The 17,974-nt window shown below is 44.4% G+C and overlaps 1 protein-coding gene across 3 annotated transcripts in view; it reads right to left on the reverse strand.

The window, feature by feature from the left end:
- Positions 1-17,974, reverse strand: part of LOC135911672 (endothelin-converting enzyme 1-like) — a 181,356-nt gene that overhangs the window by 60,281 nt on the left and 103,101 nt on the right. For 2 of the 3 annotated variants that reach the window (XM_070533813.1, XM_070533814.1), the window contains exons 7-9: positions 7,033-7,134; positions 5,918-6,208; positions 3,507-3,704 (exon numbers count right to left, since the gene is read on the reverse strand). In XM_070533813.1, the coding sequence (XP_070389914.1) occupies positions 3,507-3,704; positions 5,918-6,208; positions 7,033-7,134 (591 nt within the window). The remainder of the gene's footprint in view (positions 1-3,506; positions 3,705-5,917; positions 6,209-7,032; positions 7,135-17,974) is intronic. The other variant, XM_070533815.1, reaches the window with a different exon arrangement.

Below are 17,974 nucleotides of genomic sequence, written 5' to 3' on the forward strand. Positions count from 1 at the left end.
CAGAAGACCCCCTCCTCTCCATGTACGGCGCTGCCCCGACAGATGGCGCGCCACGCGCGCATTGGAGCTGCGAGGACCGGTGCGAGGCAGTTCGCGGCCCCGACTCCCTCTCCCCTGACAACGCTTCGCCTTGCTCCCTCTGCAGAATCAAGCGTCCCTCCTTTCTTTAGATCGCTATCTGTCTATCTCTCTGCCCGTGCCGATCACGACGTTTGGCTGGCGTGCATCATTTCCCCATCCGAGATACCGAGTTCTTCGGTTCGTTCCGCTTGCTCAGGCGCACGTTTCGTTGCTGCGCCGAACGCCGCGTTGCTCGACCGTATGGCTCGGCGCTCACCGCGTCCGATGCGGGGCGCCTCGTAAAGTGATGGCTGCCCTGTAGCCCACTGTCTTACACCCCTTGGCGGGTCGACGGGAACGCTGTCGCGTTGCACTCTTGAAGGCGAAGCTTAAGGGTCCTACAATTTTCTTCTTTTCTCCGCGCTTTCTTTTATTTTATTTTTTTTGCAGCGCTGTGCATTTTCACAGACAGCATTGCGCGCCAGCTGTTGTAACTGGTTTAACGCAGCGCGGACTTTTGCGCGCTGTGCACGAGGATACATGACTTGTGGTATAATTCAATGTCACACGAATACTGAGGCAGAACAAGCGGATCGCAGAGCATGATCATGGCGCTGGAACACGGTAGAAAATGGCGTAATTTCAATACCTGCGCTCGTGGCTGCATGACCGTGAGAACAAGCAGACGAAGGGAAAGTACTGTCTTGCTTCGGTGCGAAATAAAACAAAATGACGCAGACATTACATTCGTGTTTTATCATTTCCTACACTTCTATTTGTCAATTCAACTAACAGATCACGCAAATAACATTTGCTGCCTGGAATAATTCTCGAAGTTACGTGTCACCACGAGCGGCATCACAATGCGGTCACGAGGGCGTAGGCGCAGGGACACGAGTTCGTCACCACCCGGCTTGGAGCGCAGTCACCGCGAGGGAAAGAGAAAACGGCGTTCGGATTGAAATATCAGACCTTCCCGCGGCGCGGAGCGTCGCAATTCTTTGCGTGCACGATCGTTAGCGCGCATTGTATGTTCCGCACTTCTCAGCTCAAAATGGCCAGACCTGGTGAGGGGCTCTGTCACGGCGGCGACCAGGCATGCAGCAGGCGCTATGGAAAGAAAGCGCTGACGTCGGCTTCGGACTTACTGCGCCACCACCGCTAGAGAATGCGCTCCGCACTCGTCGTGCGCTCCCGTGTTTACGCTGTATTTCCGAACAATGAGCGACGCAACCTCGGGAAATGCCTCGTCAGCCGCTGCTGCTAAACGAGCAGATCGAGCAGAATCACGGCGCTGCCGCCGAGAAGACCCTGTCTTTCAGATACGAATTGTTTGCTGCAATATATCGCGAAGTTGAAGCAGCTTAACAGTGGCACTCGAAATTCGCTATAAGGAGTGTCGTAATCGTTGTTTACTGTTTTTATTGGGGAAGTATGTTGTATTGTTAATATCGCTCCCCTAGTGTTTTATTGTTCACAATGACGTCTACCGCCATGGTGCACGCCGATGGTGCTAGTTTTGTATATAAACAAGCTTCGTCATTAAAATATCGGTTTTTGTGTGAGACCGCTTCAGCCTTTTCGCGTTCCTTCCCAATCACCAGCCCTCATTGCAACATTTAGTTACCTCAAGATCTTCTGGCGGCACATGATCGCTAGAAGGAGGTGATCTGGAAGCAGGCGCTCTTTCCTATAAAAAACTTGCCTTGGCTTTGCGGTGCTGTCATATGGCAGCAAAAGAAGCCACACAACCTTTAGGTTTTGCTTTGCTTATCTGATAATCAGGACATTGTATGACATAACTTGATAGGAAGTGAACGCAGTTAACATCAGCTTGTCAGAAGTATGTTCGGACGTGCGGATTAGGCTACTCAGGCACATGCCCACGGCGCAGATGTAGTCGGAAGAAGAAAACAGCCAAGAAGTAAAAAAAAAACACATTACACAGAAAGCCATTAGACTCACCAGCGCCTATTGGTGTGCCAGTTGGATTCGTTCTAATCACAGATGCTAACATCAAAAATGATTTTTCAACACAATAATGCAGGTGTCCGCAGCTTTCCAAATTGGCATTGTGGAAAGAGAGACAAAGCTGCAAGGTCTAGCACGTTTCAGAGAGCCGACATGGATACTTGGGGTACAAAGGACAAGGTGACCACTACTATGAGCATCATGACGGCGATATCCAAGGCCGAAATTGGGCTAGAAAACATTCGCTTGTCTGACAAAATACAGCGTATCATGTTTGATAATGAACTCGTCAAGGTACAGCCCACACCGGAACAGCTGATTTGTGATTGCGAGTCCAATTATCGAGTTATAAAAGAATGTAAACCGTAAGGCAATCTTCTTGCCTGGCAAGTTGATGAATCACGTGATTTAACGCAACAATCAAGAACCTTGTAATTTCCGCAAGGTGGTACAGATGATGCAAAAAAAAGTCGCCGCATTTATTACATGGAGGAAAAGAAAGACAGGACTGAAGAAGCGTTGGTGTGTCTTCTTTATCTGATAAGTACAATAGGAAGGAAAGATGGGTAACAATAACAGAGAAAGCGAAGACGACAACGAAGCGACACAGAACAAAGGGTGGGAACATATATGGCTAATAAAGTTTTGTGTGCAAAGCTGACAAGTCAACATGTTCCAAAATGTCAGTATGACTTCAATGTTGCGCCAACAGAGGGCGAAACCGAAGAGTGTATGGCGCACTGTGTGTTTCTTCTTGATCAAGACGCAGGGAAAGAAAACTAGCTGTACTTTCAAGGTAAGCTTTTCAACCGTCTAAAGGTCACATCGTTTCCATAAAACGCACTCTCCGCGTTGAGGCTTCTCGTAGTAGCAGACGCACTTGACGCAACAACGCACGCTGGATGAAGTTTATCGGTTTGTGCCTCGCAGCTGCAAGTCTCGGTGCGTAAAGCGATGCTATACAAGCGGTAGTAATTCGCTGAATATATAATGGTCCACCAATATTTACAGCTTTAAAACACATAGAAAATGCGTCATGTAGTGAAAAAGAAAGCGGTCCGTATCATGCCGAATGTGGAGCTGTGTTGCAAAAAGATTCACACTTCAGTTAAGGACTTCATTGAAATTTGCGATCATGTAAGACCTCGAATTCTAACAACGAGTCCCACCGTAGTGTAGGTAATGAACAGCCATTGGATCGATGGTGGCTAATTATGTCCCGGGAGTAACCCACAAGACTCAGAGGTCGGGCCACTATCCAGGTGGTTTTAGGTACGAAGAATCGCGCTTTTGCGCGAAACCTGAGAACTTAGGCACTACTAGCACGCCGGTAATGTCCGGAAATTGGTGCCATCTAGTGTTAACCAAAGTGGCGCAGCGACCCAAAAACGTTCGTTCCTATGGGATTTCTATTCTAATCAATGGGCTGGCTAGAATAGAAATGAGTAGAACATGACCTAATGTCAAACACTTACCATAATATTTCTCTACGTGGGCGGCATCAAGCGACGCACCCACGGCACCGATATATTGCCGCATATTCATCATTTTTCGCCGGGCGGTTTTGCGTACCGATCCCGTTATCCAGCTTGACGATCGGAATGCCGCTTGAAAGGCCTTGCGAATGCTGGAAGCCATTTCATTGGCCTCCATGAACGTCTTTTTGTTGACCACTGGATGTTGGATACAAAAGAGGAGGGAAAATAAAACTGATAATGTTCATACGTTCCGGGCCTGTGATTCCTTCACCGCTACAACAAGTAGAAATAAACGCCCGCAAAGATGGCGGAAATCTCGCTCGATTGACTCAATCTTTCGACCTTTCCTCGATGTTGTCCGCATTTTGTGCAAGCTTTTGTACAAGCTGAACATTTTGCAATGTTTGTTCAGCCTACATGTTCTCCCCACCAGTTCTCTACAACACACAATATTACCAAACTTTCGCATGCGATAAGTTCATTTCCTTATATTTTATAAATACATTCCTGCAAACTCTCTCTCAACCATAACCCGAGCCGATAATGTAAACCTTGTCAATGTAGTTCGTTTACTTTTAAGCATAAGTGCGGCCGCCTAGAGCTTCTCATGACCCCTCTTCGGCGTTGTATATTCTCGCGGTGCTTCATTCTCTGCAGTTCACTTTATTACAAGCTCCTTCCGGCATGTTAGTTCAGAACCAAAAGAAAACATTAAGTAGTGCTCTACTAATAAGCAATGGCCTCGTGAACATCAAACCGAGAGAACCACTGCTCAAGAAATATCTTAGTAAATGGCTAGCACTTTCGACAGTGCTATAGAGGAGTGGAAGGTTCGAGTTAGAAACGCCAAGGTTTCATGGCTACTGCTAATAATTCGTTGACGATGCGGGTGCGTTTCGGCTAGTTTTAGGATTTCACAAATTTAAGGGCGCTACGTTACGAAGAGTGAGAGTGTAGAAGAGACAAACATTGTGGACACGGAGGAAGCTGTAGCTTGGAGCGAACTTTCCGACAACGGGAATTTTCTTCACCAACATCAGTTATTGTTAGTTTAAGGACCCGAGTCAGGGCACTGCAAAAGCAGAAAGCGATGGAAAGCTTCCAACAGGAACGAAAAACAGGTCAGCTTCCAACAGGAACACAAAGTATAACAAATATATTTAATGAGGAAATTATGCAAGCACAACACGCAACACTTAAATAAAATTCGAATGTCATGCAATATTATCCGGAACCAGTTATAGCGAACGTCTGCATAATGCGAAGTGTTGATGGTTTGTAGGGAATGGTTATTAGAATAATGTAAATGTTCCGTTGCTAACACTTATGCGGAGATTACTTGCCATAGTGTTTATAGTAGGTAGGACAGAATATTTGTAAAGACACGATGTGCGACAGATAGCAAACTAAAGCCCAATGGCGCATACCCCGTCACGAATGTGGCACAGCACTATAGAGTGCACTACTAGCCGAATGGGCCTACGGAAACAGCAAGATACCTAGCTCCTCCGAAAAAAGTTTGGGTGCAGTCATAAAACAATATTTCGCAATAAAAATGTAAGAAACAAGTACCTGTTTTAACGAATAGTAAGGATAGCTCCAATATTAGCCAATAATGCCCACTGATAATAGGTTGCTCTATTTTATTCCACTCTATTACGACAGTAGGCAAGAAACGGTGAGTAGTGAAGAGGCCGCATACAAAATGAATGATGTAGAGATATATAAGATGATAGGTATGATCGGCGAGAAATTCAATGCGCGTTTCAGTATCTATATTCAGAGAAACATTGCTTAAATGTATAAAGTGCGCTGGAAGCTTTGCAGTGTGCGTGCAAGGTCATACCGAGAGCATTCGCCCAGACATCATGCACCTTTCAAGCTCTCCAAACGCAGCCCTTTCGTATCTTGTCGTGCGCGCACGCACGCGCTCTCGCACAATGCTGTAGTTAATGTGGCACACGCAACTATTATTTCGATTAGTTACTAATAAACTGGAGCGCCACTGGACATCGTCGGACGCACTGAAAATTAGCATCTCGAAAGTGATGCATTCATTCCTCAGTATTCGTTCCAAGTGAATACGCCATGCGAACTCACCGTTTATAACTTGTACATCCAGATATGTGCGGTAAAGTAATGAGCCAAAAGTTGATTAGCGTAATTATGCTACACCTTTATGGAAACAATTTCATTTGTCGTACAATAAATGACCACCATATCGAGTAATTTAGATCAATAGCTAGAAATATGTCATCTACCCCCGGCAATTTTTAAAAAAGCAACACCCAATTTATATATATTTATGCCCAGTCCGTAGTAACCATTTCAATGGAGAATCAACCCTGTACATCGGCGCAAACTGTACTGGAAACTTATCGTCAATTTAAGCGAACTCATCAACTCACCCGAATGGAAGAACCGGCTGTTGACAGCGTACCCCATCAGCCTTTTGGCCTGCCGGTAGCAAAATTTTAGGGGACTTTCCATGGCGTGCTTTGCCATTCCATCAAGATCTGTGTAATTTATGAGCTTGCGAAACAGGCTCCAGGCCATATAGCACCGCATTCCGTTCAAGCCAACGCCTTCGTGCCCGAGCACCTTGGCCAGAAACACCGGGGCGAACTCCGCGTAGCGGATAGTATCATTGCCTCGGTACATCTGTTTCGTGTACTTTGCGATTGATCCGGCCCACGTTTCTGAAAATGAGCCGCTCCACGTTATGCGCCACAATCACGAAGATTACACAACCTGACGAGCTGATCAATGAGGTCACTGCGTCGTCACGCGAAGGCTTACGTACAATGCTGCAGTGAGCTGCCAGGGGTGACCTTGAGTTTTCGTATGATTAACACGGCATGAAAACAGATTAATTTAGGAAGCAAAGATAAGATGACAAGGTGAAAGCGAATCGTTGCAGGACTTGAAACCCTGAAATATTGATTCCATAAATGGCTCATAATCGTGTTACCACTACATGCACAGCGGGCAGTCCAAATGTGTCAAAATATAGTCCAAATACATATATATATATATATATATATATATATATATATATATATATATATATATATATATATATATATATATATATATATATATATATATATATATATATATATATATATATATATATTTATATATGAAGAAGTATTTGGGATATGAGGCGGCACCGTACGTAGGCGGGTGTGGGCTCCACAATAATTTCTGCATCACACGTGCACCTAAACCGCTGGTGTAACCTGGATTTAGGTGGGAGTTGAAGGACAACAGGAAGTCGAAATTATTCTGGAGGCACAGCCGTGAACCCAACTGTTCACATTACGCTAAGCCTAGGAATAGTTTATTGGTGGAAGCATCGATGTGGCAATTTAATATTTAACGCTTTACGTGTGCACCCTCTGAGAATCTAGGCTATAAAACTGTGCGGAGGAGCTTTGTTTGTAAGAGATCGTGTTGCTTACATTACTGACAGACTGTTGCAGCAGAACTACTTAGAGCGAAAGCAAAAAAGAAAACGTACCCCCAGTGATGATGGGCTTTGTCAATTCCCCCAAGTCTTGAATGGTTCCAAGCATATCGTCCCACCTGTGTTCGCTGAGGGACGAGGTAAATGATGAGCTGACTGTAAAAGAAATACATTTTTTATAACCATGACCAATTCTGCTCCGCTCCTAAGTTTTTTAAGAGTGCAGCACAGGACGGCACATGGGGCTCCATTGGCAAATAGGAGGGACGTCCGTTAACCACCGCATTGTCAAGCATTGCTTCGAAATGAAAGTAAGTGTTGGCTAATCAGCCCCTTGCCTGACCACGACCAATTAATCAAACGAATAATAGGTTGACAAATAAATCAATGAGATGAGAGCGGGCAAGGTTGCAGCTTGGCCCTTACTACAAAAGCTCATATTCAGCAAGCTAGCACTCCCCTATGTTGATACTTAGAGTTCAGTAAGCCAGACTCCATAAGTCGAACGCAGCAGGCACTTCGAACATGAGCTGGACTTGTCAAAGACACACGCATGGGGGGCGCTGTCCTGCTCGGCTTAGCCTATGGCGCTTTAGAAATCTTTAAAATGGAGTGACTGATGCTCCGGTGTAAGCTTCAGTGGTGGCACCACCGCTGCTGCCGCTGCTAAACTTCTGCAGGGTTTGGAGTATAGCCCTGCACTTCGATCGACAATTTCGTCGGTCGAAAACAATTTGGTCGGTACAAATTTAGTGGCATAGGCGCAACTCCCTGCTGTGTCTTCAAAAAAAAAGAAAGAAATCACACGAGACACCCAACCTAAACGTACAATGTCGGCTCATAGGCCTCTTTAAAGATTCTGAATTATATTATTTTCTTTGATTGCCCCATTTATAATCATGATAGCATGTCTGTCTATATCTACCCAACGCCGCAAAATGTGTATGAGCCACTCTAACAGAAGAGTAACAGAATCTTTATAAATGTAGCTAGCTGTGTGCTGTTGCTTTTCGTGTACATAACTGCATTTGCCATTCTTCCCTCGACACTCATTACAACTTCTTCGTTCTGGGGACATCAGTGCCTTCTCATGCTATGCATCGGTCTTATTTGGAGCTTATACTTTCGGATAGTTTGCGAATAGTGCAAAGCAATATTTTAAAAATTACATGACACTAAAGTTCGGATATTTGCAGTGAATGATCATAAAACACACTATTAAAATAAACACAGCTTACACGTCCTCATTATTCGTACATGTAATTAGCCGCTTCACAAAAACGTCGCCCCACCTACGATGACTTGCGTACCTTGCTTATAGTTCTATATAAAGAAAAAATTGCGCTTCCCCTTATTTGTTCTGGCTCAATCTTAGCAGAGAGATAGGATTTCGTGTTACGGCTTGTTCAGTGCAACACTTAGTGCAGCTGTACCTGGTCTTGAAGGAAAACAAATGTCGGGCTGCATAGGTGTATAGCAAAGCTTGCTGCTCTCAAGCTAAGCTAGCATAAATGTCTGTCACGGCTTGTCAATACAGGGAAGTAACTGTTCTTGGAGAATCACGAAGAAAACAGTTCTAGCCCCCATGGAATAGTTGAAGGAAGAGGCAACATGTCGCGCTTAAATTGCTCGTTCAGTATTGATTTGCGACGCTTGTCAGTAAGCGTTAAACGTGAGTATTCTTTTTTTCATAAATGGCACATACAATTGCCTCTGTTCTGCAAAATATAAAATGGTGCAACCTGCCTGTATTTTTTATTGTTTTAAAGCAGAGCTGCTAGCAGCCATGACACTTTCGAATGACATTTTCGAACGCTTGAATAAGAAATGTGTTCCAAAGGCCTATATCTCATGCACGAGCAAGTAACATCGCAAAGACATTAGGCATAACGTTCTGCTACTTTAATTTTGATGACATCGGTAGTCACGCCATAGCAGCTAACAAAATATTTCACTGCTCGTAAAATATACTAATAGGGCTCGAAAGATCCCACACACGTAGTCTATTGCGAATGTCATAGCTTGCCCCACATTTAAATTCGCGCGTTCATTATCCGTTGCCTCGCGTGTACTTTCTCCAAATATAAACGATGTGACTTGTAGAGTTCGCAAAATACAGCTTTCTGGTGTATATTGCGACCTATAGAAGTCAAGTCGTTTCTCTCCGATATCAACTAAAATTGTCGTATCAAGCATGAAAATACACAATGCGTTCAATAATTCTTGATCAAGCTCGGTAACAGCCCAGTAATATGCAAATTTCAGCACATACTTCCCTTACAAAGCACTCATTTATGCAAAATGTGAACTTTCTGGAACGTAGAGTGTCTTGGTACACTGGGGAACTAAGCTGCAATCGGCAGCGCTATACATTCGGGCACTAGCTCAAGGATTATATTGGAAAGCAGCTTTATATTCCTAATGATCGTATCTTCACACATAGATTTCCTACGGCGCTGTCCTCCACTTCGTAGTTTATCAGGGATGCATTTGTAGTTACGGCAAAGTCGCTAGCTAAACTTAGCGCTTCTCGTAAAATAGTCTGGTACAGCACCGGAGTACGTGCATACGTAATTGATGCCAAAGGCCCTAATTTACTCCCACACTTTGGACTTTCGGTGCAAGATATACAAAACGTCTCCTAAGTTTTGAAATTATACAGGAGTTGGTTTGTATGCTTCGTCAATAATACCGGAGAACCAAGTGCAATGCTCGTATTCCGCACAAGAAAACAAAAAATTAAGGTTTTGTACTTATTTCTAACGCTTCCCTCTTAGCCAGACAGTTTTAACCACATAGTAGACATAACTGTCTCCCTATTTTATCTGACTTTCATGTTGATGACATTCGTATTTTAATGATCCTGGGAAATATTGTGGATAACAGGTGTTTGACAGCCTCTGACATTTGATAAGTAAATTTCTACGTAGGTTATAAATACCCTACACAGCTCAAACATTTACCTTCATGCGTCACTCACAGCATGCTTCCTAATTCAACGAGATATAAATAGTGTGCCTCGCCTAGTTCACCGACGAGACAGGGAGAAATGCGTTTTGAGCTGTTTAAAATTGCGATACAGGGGAGCATTGAGTAATTGCTCTCAAAACAGATAACGCACTACACTAACTTTCGGCAGACGTCATGTATAGAGCGACCATCATTTCCTGAAGTTAGTATATTTCCCCAATTTTTCTCTTTTCGAACAAGCGGATGCACATTAGAAGCGTTTCCGGCAACGTATCAAAACCGAACGATAAAGAGGGTTGACAATTTTTCACGTAACCTCTTTTTGACACATTGATAGCGGCATGCACTTGAATACTTGCCTCCGTATTGCCCCTATGGTTTGACACGTTTCCACAATATATATACTTGGTAAGCTAGGTATTTTTTCTTAAGAATGGGGTGTTGCATCTGAAAACGGCCATGGGCATTCTCTGGCTACTTCCCACGACGCGACCGTTTCGTCAGGGCATGGCAAGGCGACGATGGGACCCGGCGCTAATTATTGATGTGCCATGAGAGAAGATATCAATTGGTAATCAGTACGAACACAAAAGCAACGCAAGCAAGAAGCTTTGGAGAGGCGACGCGGTAGTGTGAAGACCCCGAAACTACCACTAAGGCATCAACAACGCGGAGAGTCGCTAGACCTCAGCCGCTTCCGAAAAATGACTACAAAATAATCATTCGTCCAAACTAAGGTCTGCCATTAAGAAACGTGCTCACTCATACACTTGCACGAACGATCATCGACGCGTGCCACAACGAGTTCACGGATGACAAATTCATACTGAGAATCAACCCGGGATGCAACATAGCCATCCTATCCACCCAGTATGAAGAGGTCGCCGAAAAAGCAAGACGCATCCACACCTTAACGCGTAGTGGCAGAAATCACGCAGTGCGCGCATACACTGCCCAAGGAGAAGGCGCCCTCAGAGGAGTGGTACATGGAATACCGTTGCACACAACCACCGAAACCCTCATGGCCCACTTCAGAGTGAGAACACAAGGCGTGGAAATCCTTACAGCCAGGATGATCGGTGCCACTCAAAGTGCAGCGCTTACGTTTATTGGTCCCCATCTACCACGATTTGTATACTACTACGGAGATGAACTCCGTTGCTCTCCATTTAGACCGACGCTCCAAGTCTGCAAGATCTGCAGGGAAAAGGGCCACCGTACCGACGTGTGCCCAAACCCAGACAGACCCATCTGTAGATTGTGCGGACTGATTAATCCAACCTATGGACACAAATGCGAGATAAACTGCGCCTCGTGCGGGGAGGCCCACCCAACCGGTGACCATTCGTGCAAGCAGCGACTCAAACCGGTTCGACCCCGACCCACACCATCATCAGCGCCGACGAAGTCGAAAGCCCCACGATGGTTCGCCTCGGAAGACGAAGAAGAGACCTACAGGGCGGACACTCGTGGCCGGCCGGTCAATACCGAGGAACGCTCCCGCTCGCAATCCAGTTCCCGTTCCCGGTCAGCGAGCCGCGAGCATCGGGCACCACCGACACCCAAAAGGAACCCGTCGCCTCCGGCAAGGAAGCAGAAGCTTTCTTCACACGAGTTAAGCTGGGCGGAAGTCGTCTCTCCCAAGCCACGAAACACATCCACACCGATCACACAAAATCCAGAATACCAGAGAGTCATTGAGGAAAATAGAGAGCAAAAACAGCGTCTAATTGACTACGCGCACAAAATCGAAACTTTAATGAAAAGAGTAGTTATGCTTGAATCGGCACACGCTGCGACCTGTGAGCGATCGCCACAATTTCAATTGCCACAGCTATGCACTCTCACCGGACATCCGACACTACAAACACAACTGCTCCCCTCCCCCCAAACAACACAGCCAAAGCAGCCTCAGGCGCACTCCCGTCTGAGAGCAACCTGGCAACCCAGGACCAATTGCAACAAGCACTGCAACAATCACAACAACAAATAATACAACAAATACAGCAACAATTTCAAGAGTTTTCTGCGGAATTCCAAGAATTAAAGAAATACATTAACGAATCCCTAACCAAGGAACCCAAGCGTAAACGAAAAAGTAGCAAAATGCCCTCTCAGACAGATGACGGTAGCATGCTAACTTCCGATACAGACAGCACAATGCCCTATAAGTCCCATCATGGCCCGTAAACCTCAAATGGAAACCGAAAGCATCACGATCTGGTCTTGGAACTGTAGGTACATTAAAAGCAAGCACGCAGCGGCAAACCTTTGTCCTAGACTAAACGTTTGCTTCGTTTTTGGCAGGCTTCGCAAGCTGTGGGACCGTATCGGCTGGAAAACCGCCCGTATCTTCAATGGCTATCTTCTTCGCAACTGTTCCTGGTGACTGATCTACGCATGCGGATCTCGGGGAAGCTGCAGTTTCGACGTAGCAAGCCATCCTTGACTTCATTGGCTCTGGACCTGCCATTAATGCCCCCCTGGCGTCGATCACCGACTATTTAAAGGCCGTCAACTTCGTGGAACGTTGCAGTCAGCGGCAAACCTTTGTCCTAGACTAAACGTTTGCTTCGTTTTTGGCAGGTGAGTGTTGATTACACCTGTTGTAATTCATCAGTTTTTGGGTTTTGCCGCTGACTGCACCATGCCTTCTTTATGTACTTCTTGCTCAAAAGCCATACCGAGAGATGGAAGATTTATGAGTTGTTCTACCTGTGAGGGCGAATTCCACCTGGGGAAAAACTGCTCGTCAGTTTCTGATAGCGCCTACAAGAAGATGAGTACAGTCACACGTGAAACGTGGAAGTGTCCTTCATGCAAGGTTGATTCGGTTAAGCAACCAGACGAGGCATCCAACCCAGGTGATAGTTCATTCTCACAGCAACTGTCTGCTCTGAATATGAAACTAGATTGTTTGACTACAACTGTTTCAACACTGATGGTGAAAATCGAGGAACTATTGGTGGTCAGGGAAGCTAGTGAAAAGGTTGCTTCGGCAGTCGAGGACATACGGTCCGCTATTGATTTCCTTTCGTCGAAGTATGACTCGGTGCTTGCTACAGTGACCACTCATCAGAATGAGCTTGCAGACCTTCGCTCACAAGTTCAATCGCTCTCTTCAACAGTAGCTTCCCAGACACAGGTGATTGACAGGATGAGTGGGGAAATAAATGACCTCGAACAATATGGCAGAAGATGTAACTTCGAGATTCACGGCCTTCCTGTCAAATCTGACGAAAACTTACACTCTTTCTTAAGTACTTTGGCAGGCAAGCTAAACATAACCGATTTTCAACAAGCAGATATCTCGGCAGTGCATCGGCTGCCATCCAGAGGCGACTATATTCCACCAATTCTAGTGCAAACACGCTCAGTTACTGTTAAGCAGAAATGGCTCGGGGCCCGGAAGGGCCTTCGTGATTTGGTGCATGACGATCAGTCTCCTCGGCTGTTTTTCAACGATAACCTGTCTCGGGCTAATCGCGAGTTGTTCCGTCTAGCAAGGTCTCGTGGCAAAGAAAAGGGTTTTGAGTTCATCTGGACCAAAAATGGGAAGATCCTTGCAAAACAGTCCGAAGGCGCGCCTCTCATTCGTGTCAACAAGCTTTCTGATCTTGAAAAACTAACATAACCATGTCTGACATTGGTTTCGTGAAGTGTTCTAATTTTTCTGAAGTCCAGAAGTTCTTTCAGCATCACACAGGCAATTCATTTCAGTTTACTCACGTTAATATTCGCAGTATACGGAAGCATTGGGACCATTTTTGTGCGCTGATTCACCCTTTTCATTCAAATTTTGACGTTGTTGCTCTCACGGAAGTGAACGTTTCGTCAGATGTGTTACCAAATTTCTCGCTGCCAGGTTACCAATTACATTCTTATACTCGTCTACAACGAACAGGAGGAGGAATCGCAGTTTTTGTTAAAGATTCTTGGTCCGTTTCCGAAATTAGTATTCCATTTACTCAAGCAGAAGTAGTTGCGCTCCGCCTAAGTACACCTTGGTTGTCGTTGATTCTACTCGCAATTTACCGCCCTCCGTGTTGTAACGGTCGAATCTTTTTAGCTGAGCTTGATTCTGCAATATCTTCGTTTTCCAGTGAAGACCACGTGTGCATTATCGGGGATATGAATATCGATATTCTACGCCCAACTGTACCAACGGTCGCAGATTATCTTGACACTTTATCAAAGTGGGGACTAGAGACTAGAATCCACAGCCCTACACGTGAGGACTACTTATCTGGGCAGCTAGTCTCGTCTTGCATCGACCACATAAACGTGCGTTCTCAAAACCTGTTGGTGCGGTCTGCTGTTGTTGAACTCAAGCTTGCAGATCACTATTTCGTCTGCTGCTCGTTAACGGATGGTTCCAGCCACCCTGCACCTTTGCGCAGCCACCAAAGCGTATCAGTACTTGATTATAAGCGTTTCGATGAAAGAATAGCAAAGTACGATTGGGCTTCTTTTATTGACAATGTGTCCCCTGCAGACTTATATGACAGTTTCGTCGAGGTTTTTCGTTCACACAAAGCCGAATCTTCACGCATGGTGACCGTTAAGCAACGAAATTTAGACAATAAGTGGATGTCACCCGTAATACTGGAAGCCATCAAAGAGAAAGATCTGCTCTGGGCTCGATCAAGACGTGCTCCAAACTGTTCTGAACTACGACTGCAGTTTAAACATGAACGAAACCGAGTTAATGCCATGATCCGTGTGGCCAAGCGCAATCACTTTAGGTCTCAGTTTAACGACGCACGTTTTAACAGCAAGAAAACATGGTCATTGGTGAATAACCTGAAAGGAATGAGCGCTGCTATCTATAATGATACATATTTCATATCTCATTTCCATAAAGATGGACAGAGCATTGCGAATGACTTTAACAAACTATTTTCTCTGGTCTCTGGTGCATCTCGTACCCCGCCTAATGACTGTCCTATGCCTCCCAGTGTGATGGAATCTGCTTTCCTTCCTGACATTACCGAAAGTGATTTAAGGTGTATACTTTTCAGTCTTAAACGTAGCAAGTCTCCTGGTCATGACGGCCTCACTGTTTCTGAATTGTGCAGAAATTTTGAAGCGATTAAGGGTGTCCTACTAGTTATGCTTAATAGTATCATTTCCAGAGGTATAATACCGACTTCAATGAAAACTGCTAAAGTTATACCTTTGTATAAGGGTGGCTCCAGAAACATGATGAGCAATTATCGACCTATCTCTATTCTACCATGCATTGGCCAAATTTTTGAAAAGCATCTGTTACTTACCATGACTAATTTTTTGAATACGCACAATGTTCTATCACCTTGTCAGTATGGCTTCATACCAGGAAAAGGAACAACAGATCTTCTTGAAGAATTCTCTGACACACTAAATTCAGCTTTTGATAAGAATGAAGTCGTATGCTCTCTTTTTCTTGACGTAAGCAAGGCCTTTGATAGTATCTGCCACGTTCTTCTGCTTGATAAACTTTCTACATTGGGATTTCGAGGTTCGTTTCTACACTTACTTACTAACTTTTTACAAGATAGGCGCCAGTATGTGTCAATTTCAATATTCCATAGCGATTTCACGGCAATTACTTCCGGAGTCCCACAAGGTTCTATATTGAGTCCTTTGTTATTCAATCTATACGTTAATGATCTTGCTGTCAATGTGCCTGTTTCATTGTTTCAGTATGCCGACGACACTGTCATTGTTGCGCGCGTAAAGAAATACACTGATGCTGTTACCGCATTACAGATGGCAGCTATTAAAGCCATGGACTGGTTTAAGTCTAACCTTATCAATGTTAATACTTCTAAAACGCAACTTATATGTTTTCATAACCCTTTAAAAAAAATTGAGTTGAGTCATCCTGTTTATTTGCACACTTCCTCCTGTTCTCATTGTAACTGTGTAGAAGTAAAATATGCGTATTCGGTCAAATATCTTGGCCTGATCTTCGACAGTGATCTGTCTTGGAACTCGCACCTTTCTTTTGTTTGTCAAAGGCTTCGCGCTGTATCTTGTGTCCTGTATAATATTAGATATTTTATGCCTTTTTCTGTCCGTAAATGTGTTACACACGCTCTAGCTTATAGTGTGCTTAGATACGGAATCACTATTTATGGTCACTGCACGGTTCGTTGGCAGCGCAGGGTGAATTCGCTTCTACGTTTACTTTTAAAGAATATTGCCTACGACCTGCCCATTGGTAATAACATTGATATTTTTAGAAGATTAAAGCTTCCAAATTTTAACGCTCTATTAACAGAAACTATTGTGCTTAAACATTTCTGGTACAGTCAGTTCACCATTCCATATGCTCCTGCACGTGATTTAAGACCTAAATACCGTTACTGCATTCCTCGCTCCTCAACCCGATACGGAAAGCGCACGCGTCAATACTACGTACCTGCCTGTTTCAATAGTATGCCACCTAGTGTATTCCGTATGAGAACAAAATACACCCTGAAAAAAATTTTGCGGTATGTCTCCGCATTACTTCCTGCCCCATAATGATTTAATCGAGTGTTACTCTCTTAATTTCGCATTACTGTCATCCTTTTGCTGTTGTGATTATGTTTCTATATCTGTCTCTATGAGTTGTTAAATTTTTCTTTTTTGTTTTGTTTGTTTGTCGAGTTCGTTGCAACCATCTCTATTTTCCTTTGTTTTGCTAATGTTCGCTGTCTGCCAGGCGCTGCCACTCAAGCCCTTGGTGAGGCTTTGGTAGGCCTGATTTTGGTGTACGAGAATTGACATGAATAAAAGTACTATCTATCTATCTATCTATCTATCTCTCGCTATACGTACAGGCGGCGCTAGTACCCCCGGATATTATCTGCCTGCAAGAGGCGGGAGAGCAACCGAAGCCAATTATGGGGTATAAAATACAGTACGACCGCAGCTACCGTAGGGTGGCCACACTGTAAAAAAAATTTCTTCAGTTTACGGTCAAAGTTGCAGGTAAAACGTTGCCGGACACTTTTCCGTTAATGAAAAACGGTGTTTCCGTAAAACGGAGAGGCCGTAAAAAATATTTCCGTTAAATGGAAAATGGTGTTTCCGTAAAACGGACAGGCCGTAAAAATGTTTCCGTTAAATGGAAAACGGTGTTTCCGTAGAACGGACAGGCCGTAAAAATTATTTCCGTTAAATGGAAAACGGTGAGCTCCGTAGTTGTGATCACAGAATTGACCGTATTTTGCAAATAAGAAAAACGGTGAGTTCCGTAAAACGGAAATGCTGTAAATTGAGCCCCGTACTTGTGATTATAGTACATGACCGTACTTTGGTAATGAAGAAACGGGGACTGGAATGCTTGTGTTCTCGAGCCAAATTGTTTCGTTCATTGGTATAAGTTATTTTCGGCAATGAACCACCCAAGTCGTACATTACAACGTGGATAACTTGCAACATCATTTAAGATATAGCTGGAAATGGGGCAGAAATCATAGCACACAGGAAATACACCACACAGAATGTGCTGTGTTTGCATGTTTCCTCCTAGTGTCATTGTTTTCTACACCGCTTATTCTTCGTGTCAGTGTTGTCATGTTGCACTTGGGTTCTACACCCAACATGTACACAGCATACACACAGATTTGTGTTCGAGAAACAACATGCCACTTGAATCTGAAAAAACCTGTGTTTATTCTGCTTTACTGAAAAAAGCAGGGTGAGACCGGGCTAGTTGGTATTCTATGCTGAAGTGACCAGCGCAAGAGTGAACGCGGGACACTAAAAAGGTGACAAGAACAGGTGCGAACTTCCAATTGGTGTTTATTACGAAAAGGCATGTATATATACTCTTGTGCACTTGATCCTAATCAGTTACAAGAGCCCACTAAGGCCGCCCCACATCCTAAGGCGGCCTCCCACATACAGACCCCAGGTATGCAAATTCTTTAATGTCAACGCTAGGGATAATTTGCTAATGCAGTTTCCTTATGCGTTATCTGCCCCCTCAATGATGGGCCTAGTGCTTTCTTGTGCATTGCTTGCTATTATTTCTGTTTTTTCAGAGTGCATG

Source organism: Dermacentor albipictus, chromosome 2, assembly GCF_038994185.2.
Source record: "Dermacentor albipictus isolate Rhodes 1998 colony chromosome 2, USDA_Dalb.pri_finalv2, whole genome shotgun sequence".
Taxonomy (NCBI): domain Eukaryota; kingdom Metazoa; phylum Arthropoda; class Arachnida; order Ixodida; family Ixodidae; genus Dermacentor; species Dermacentor albipictus.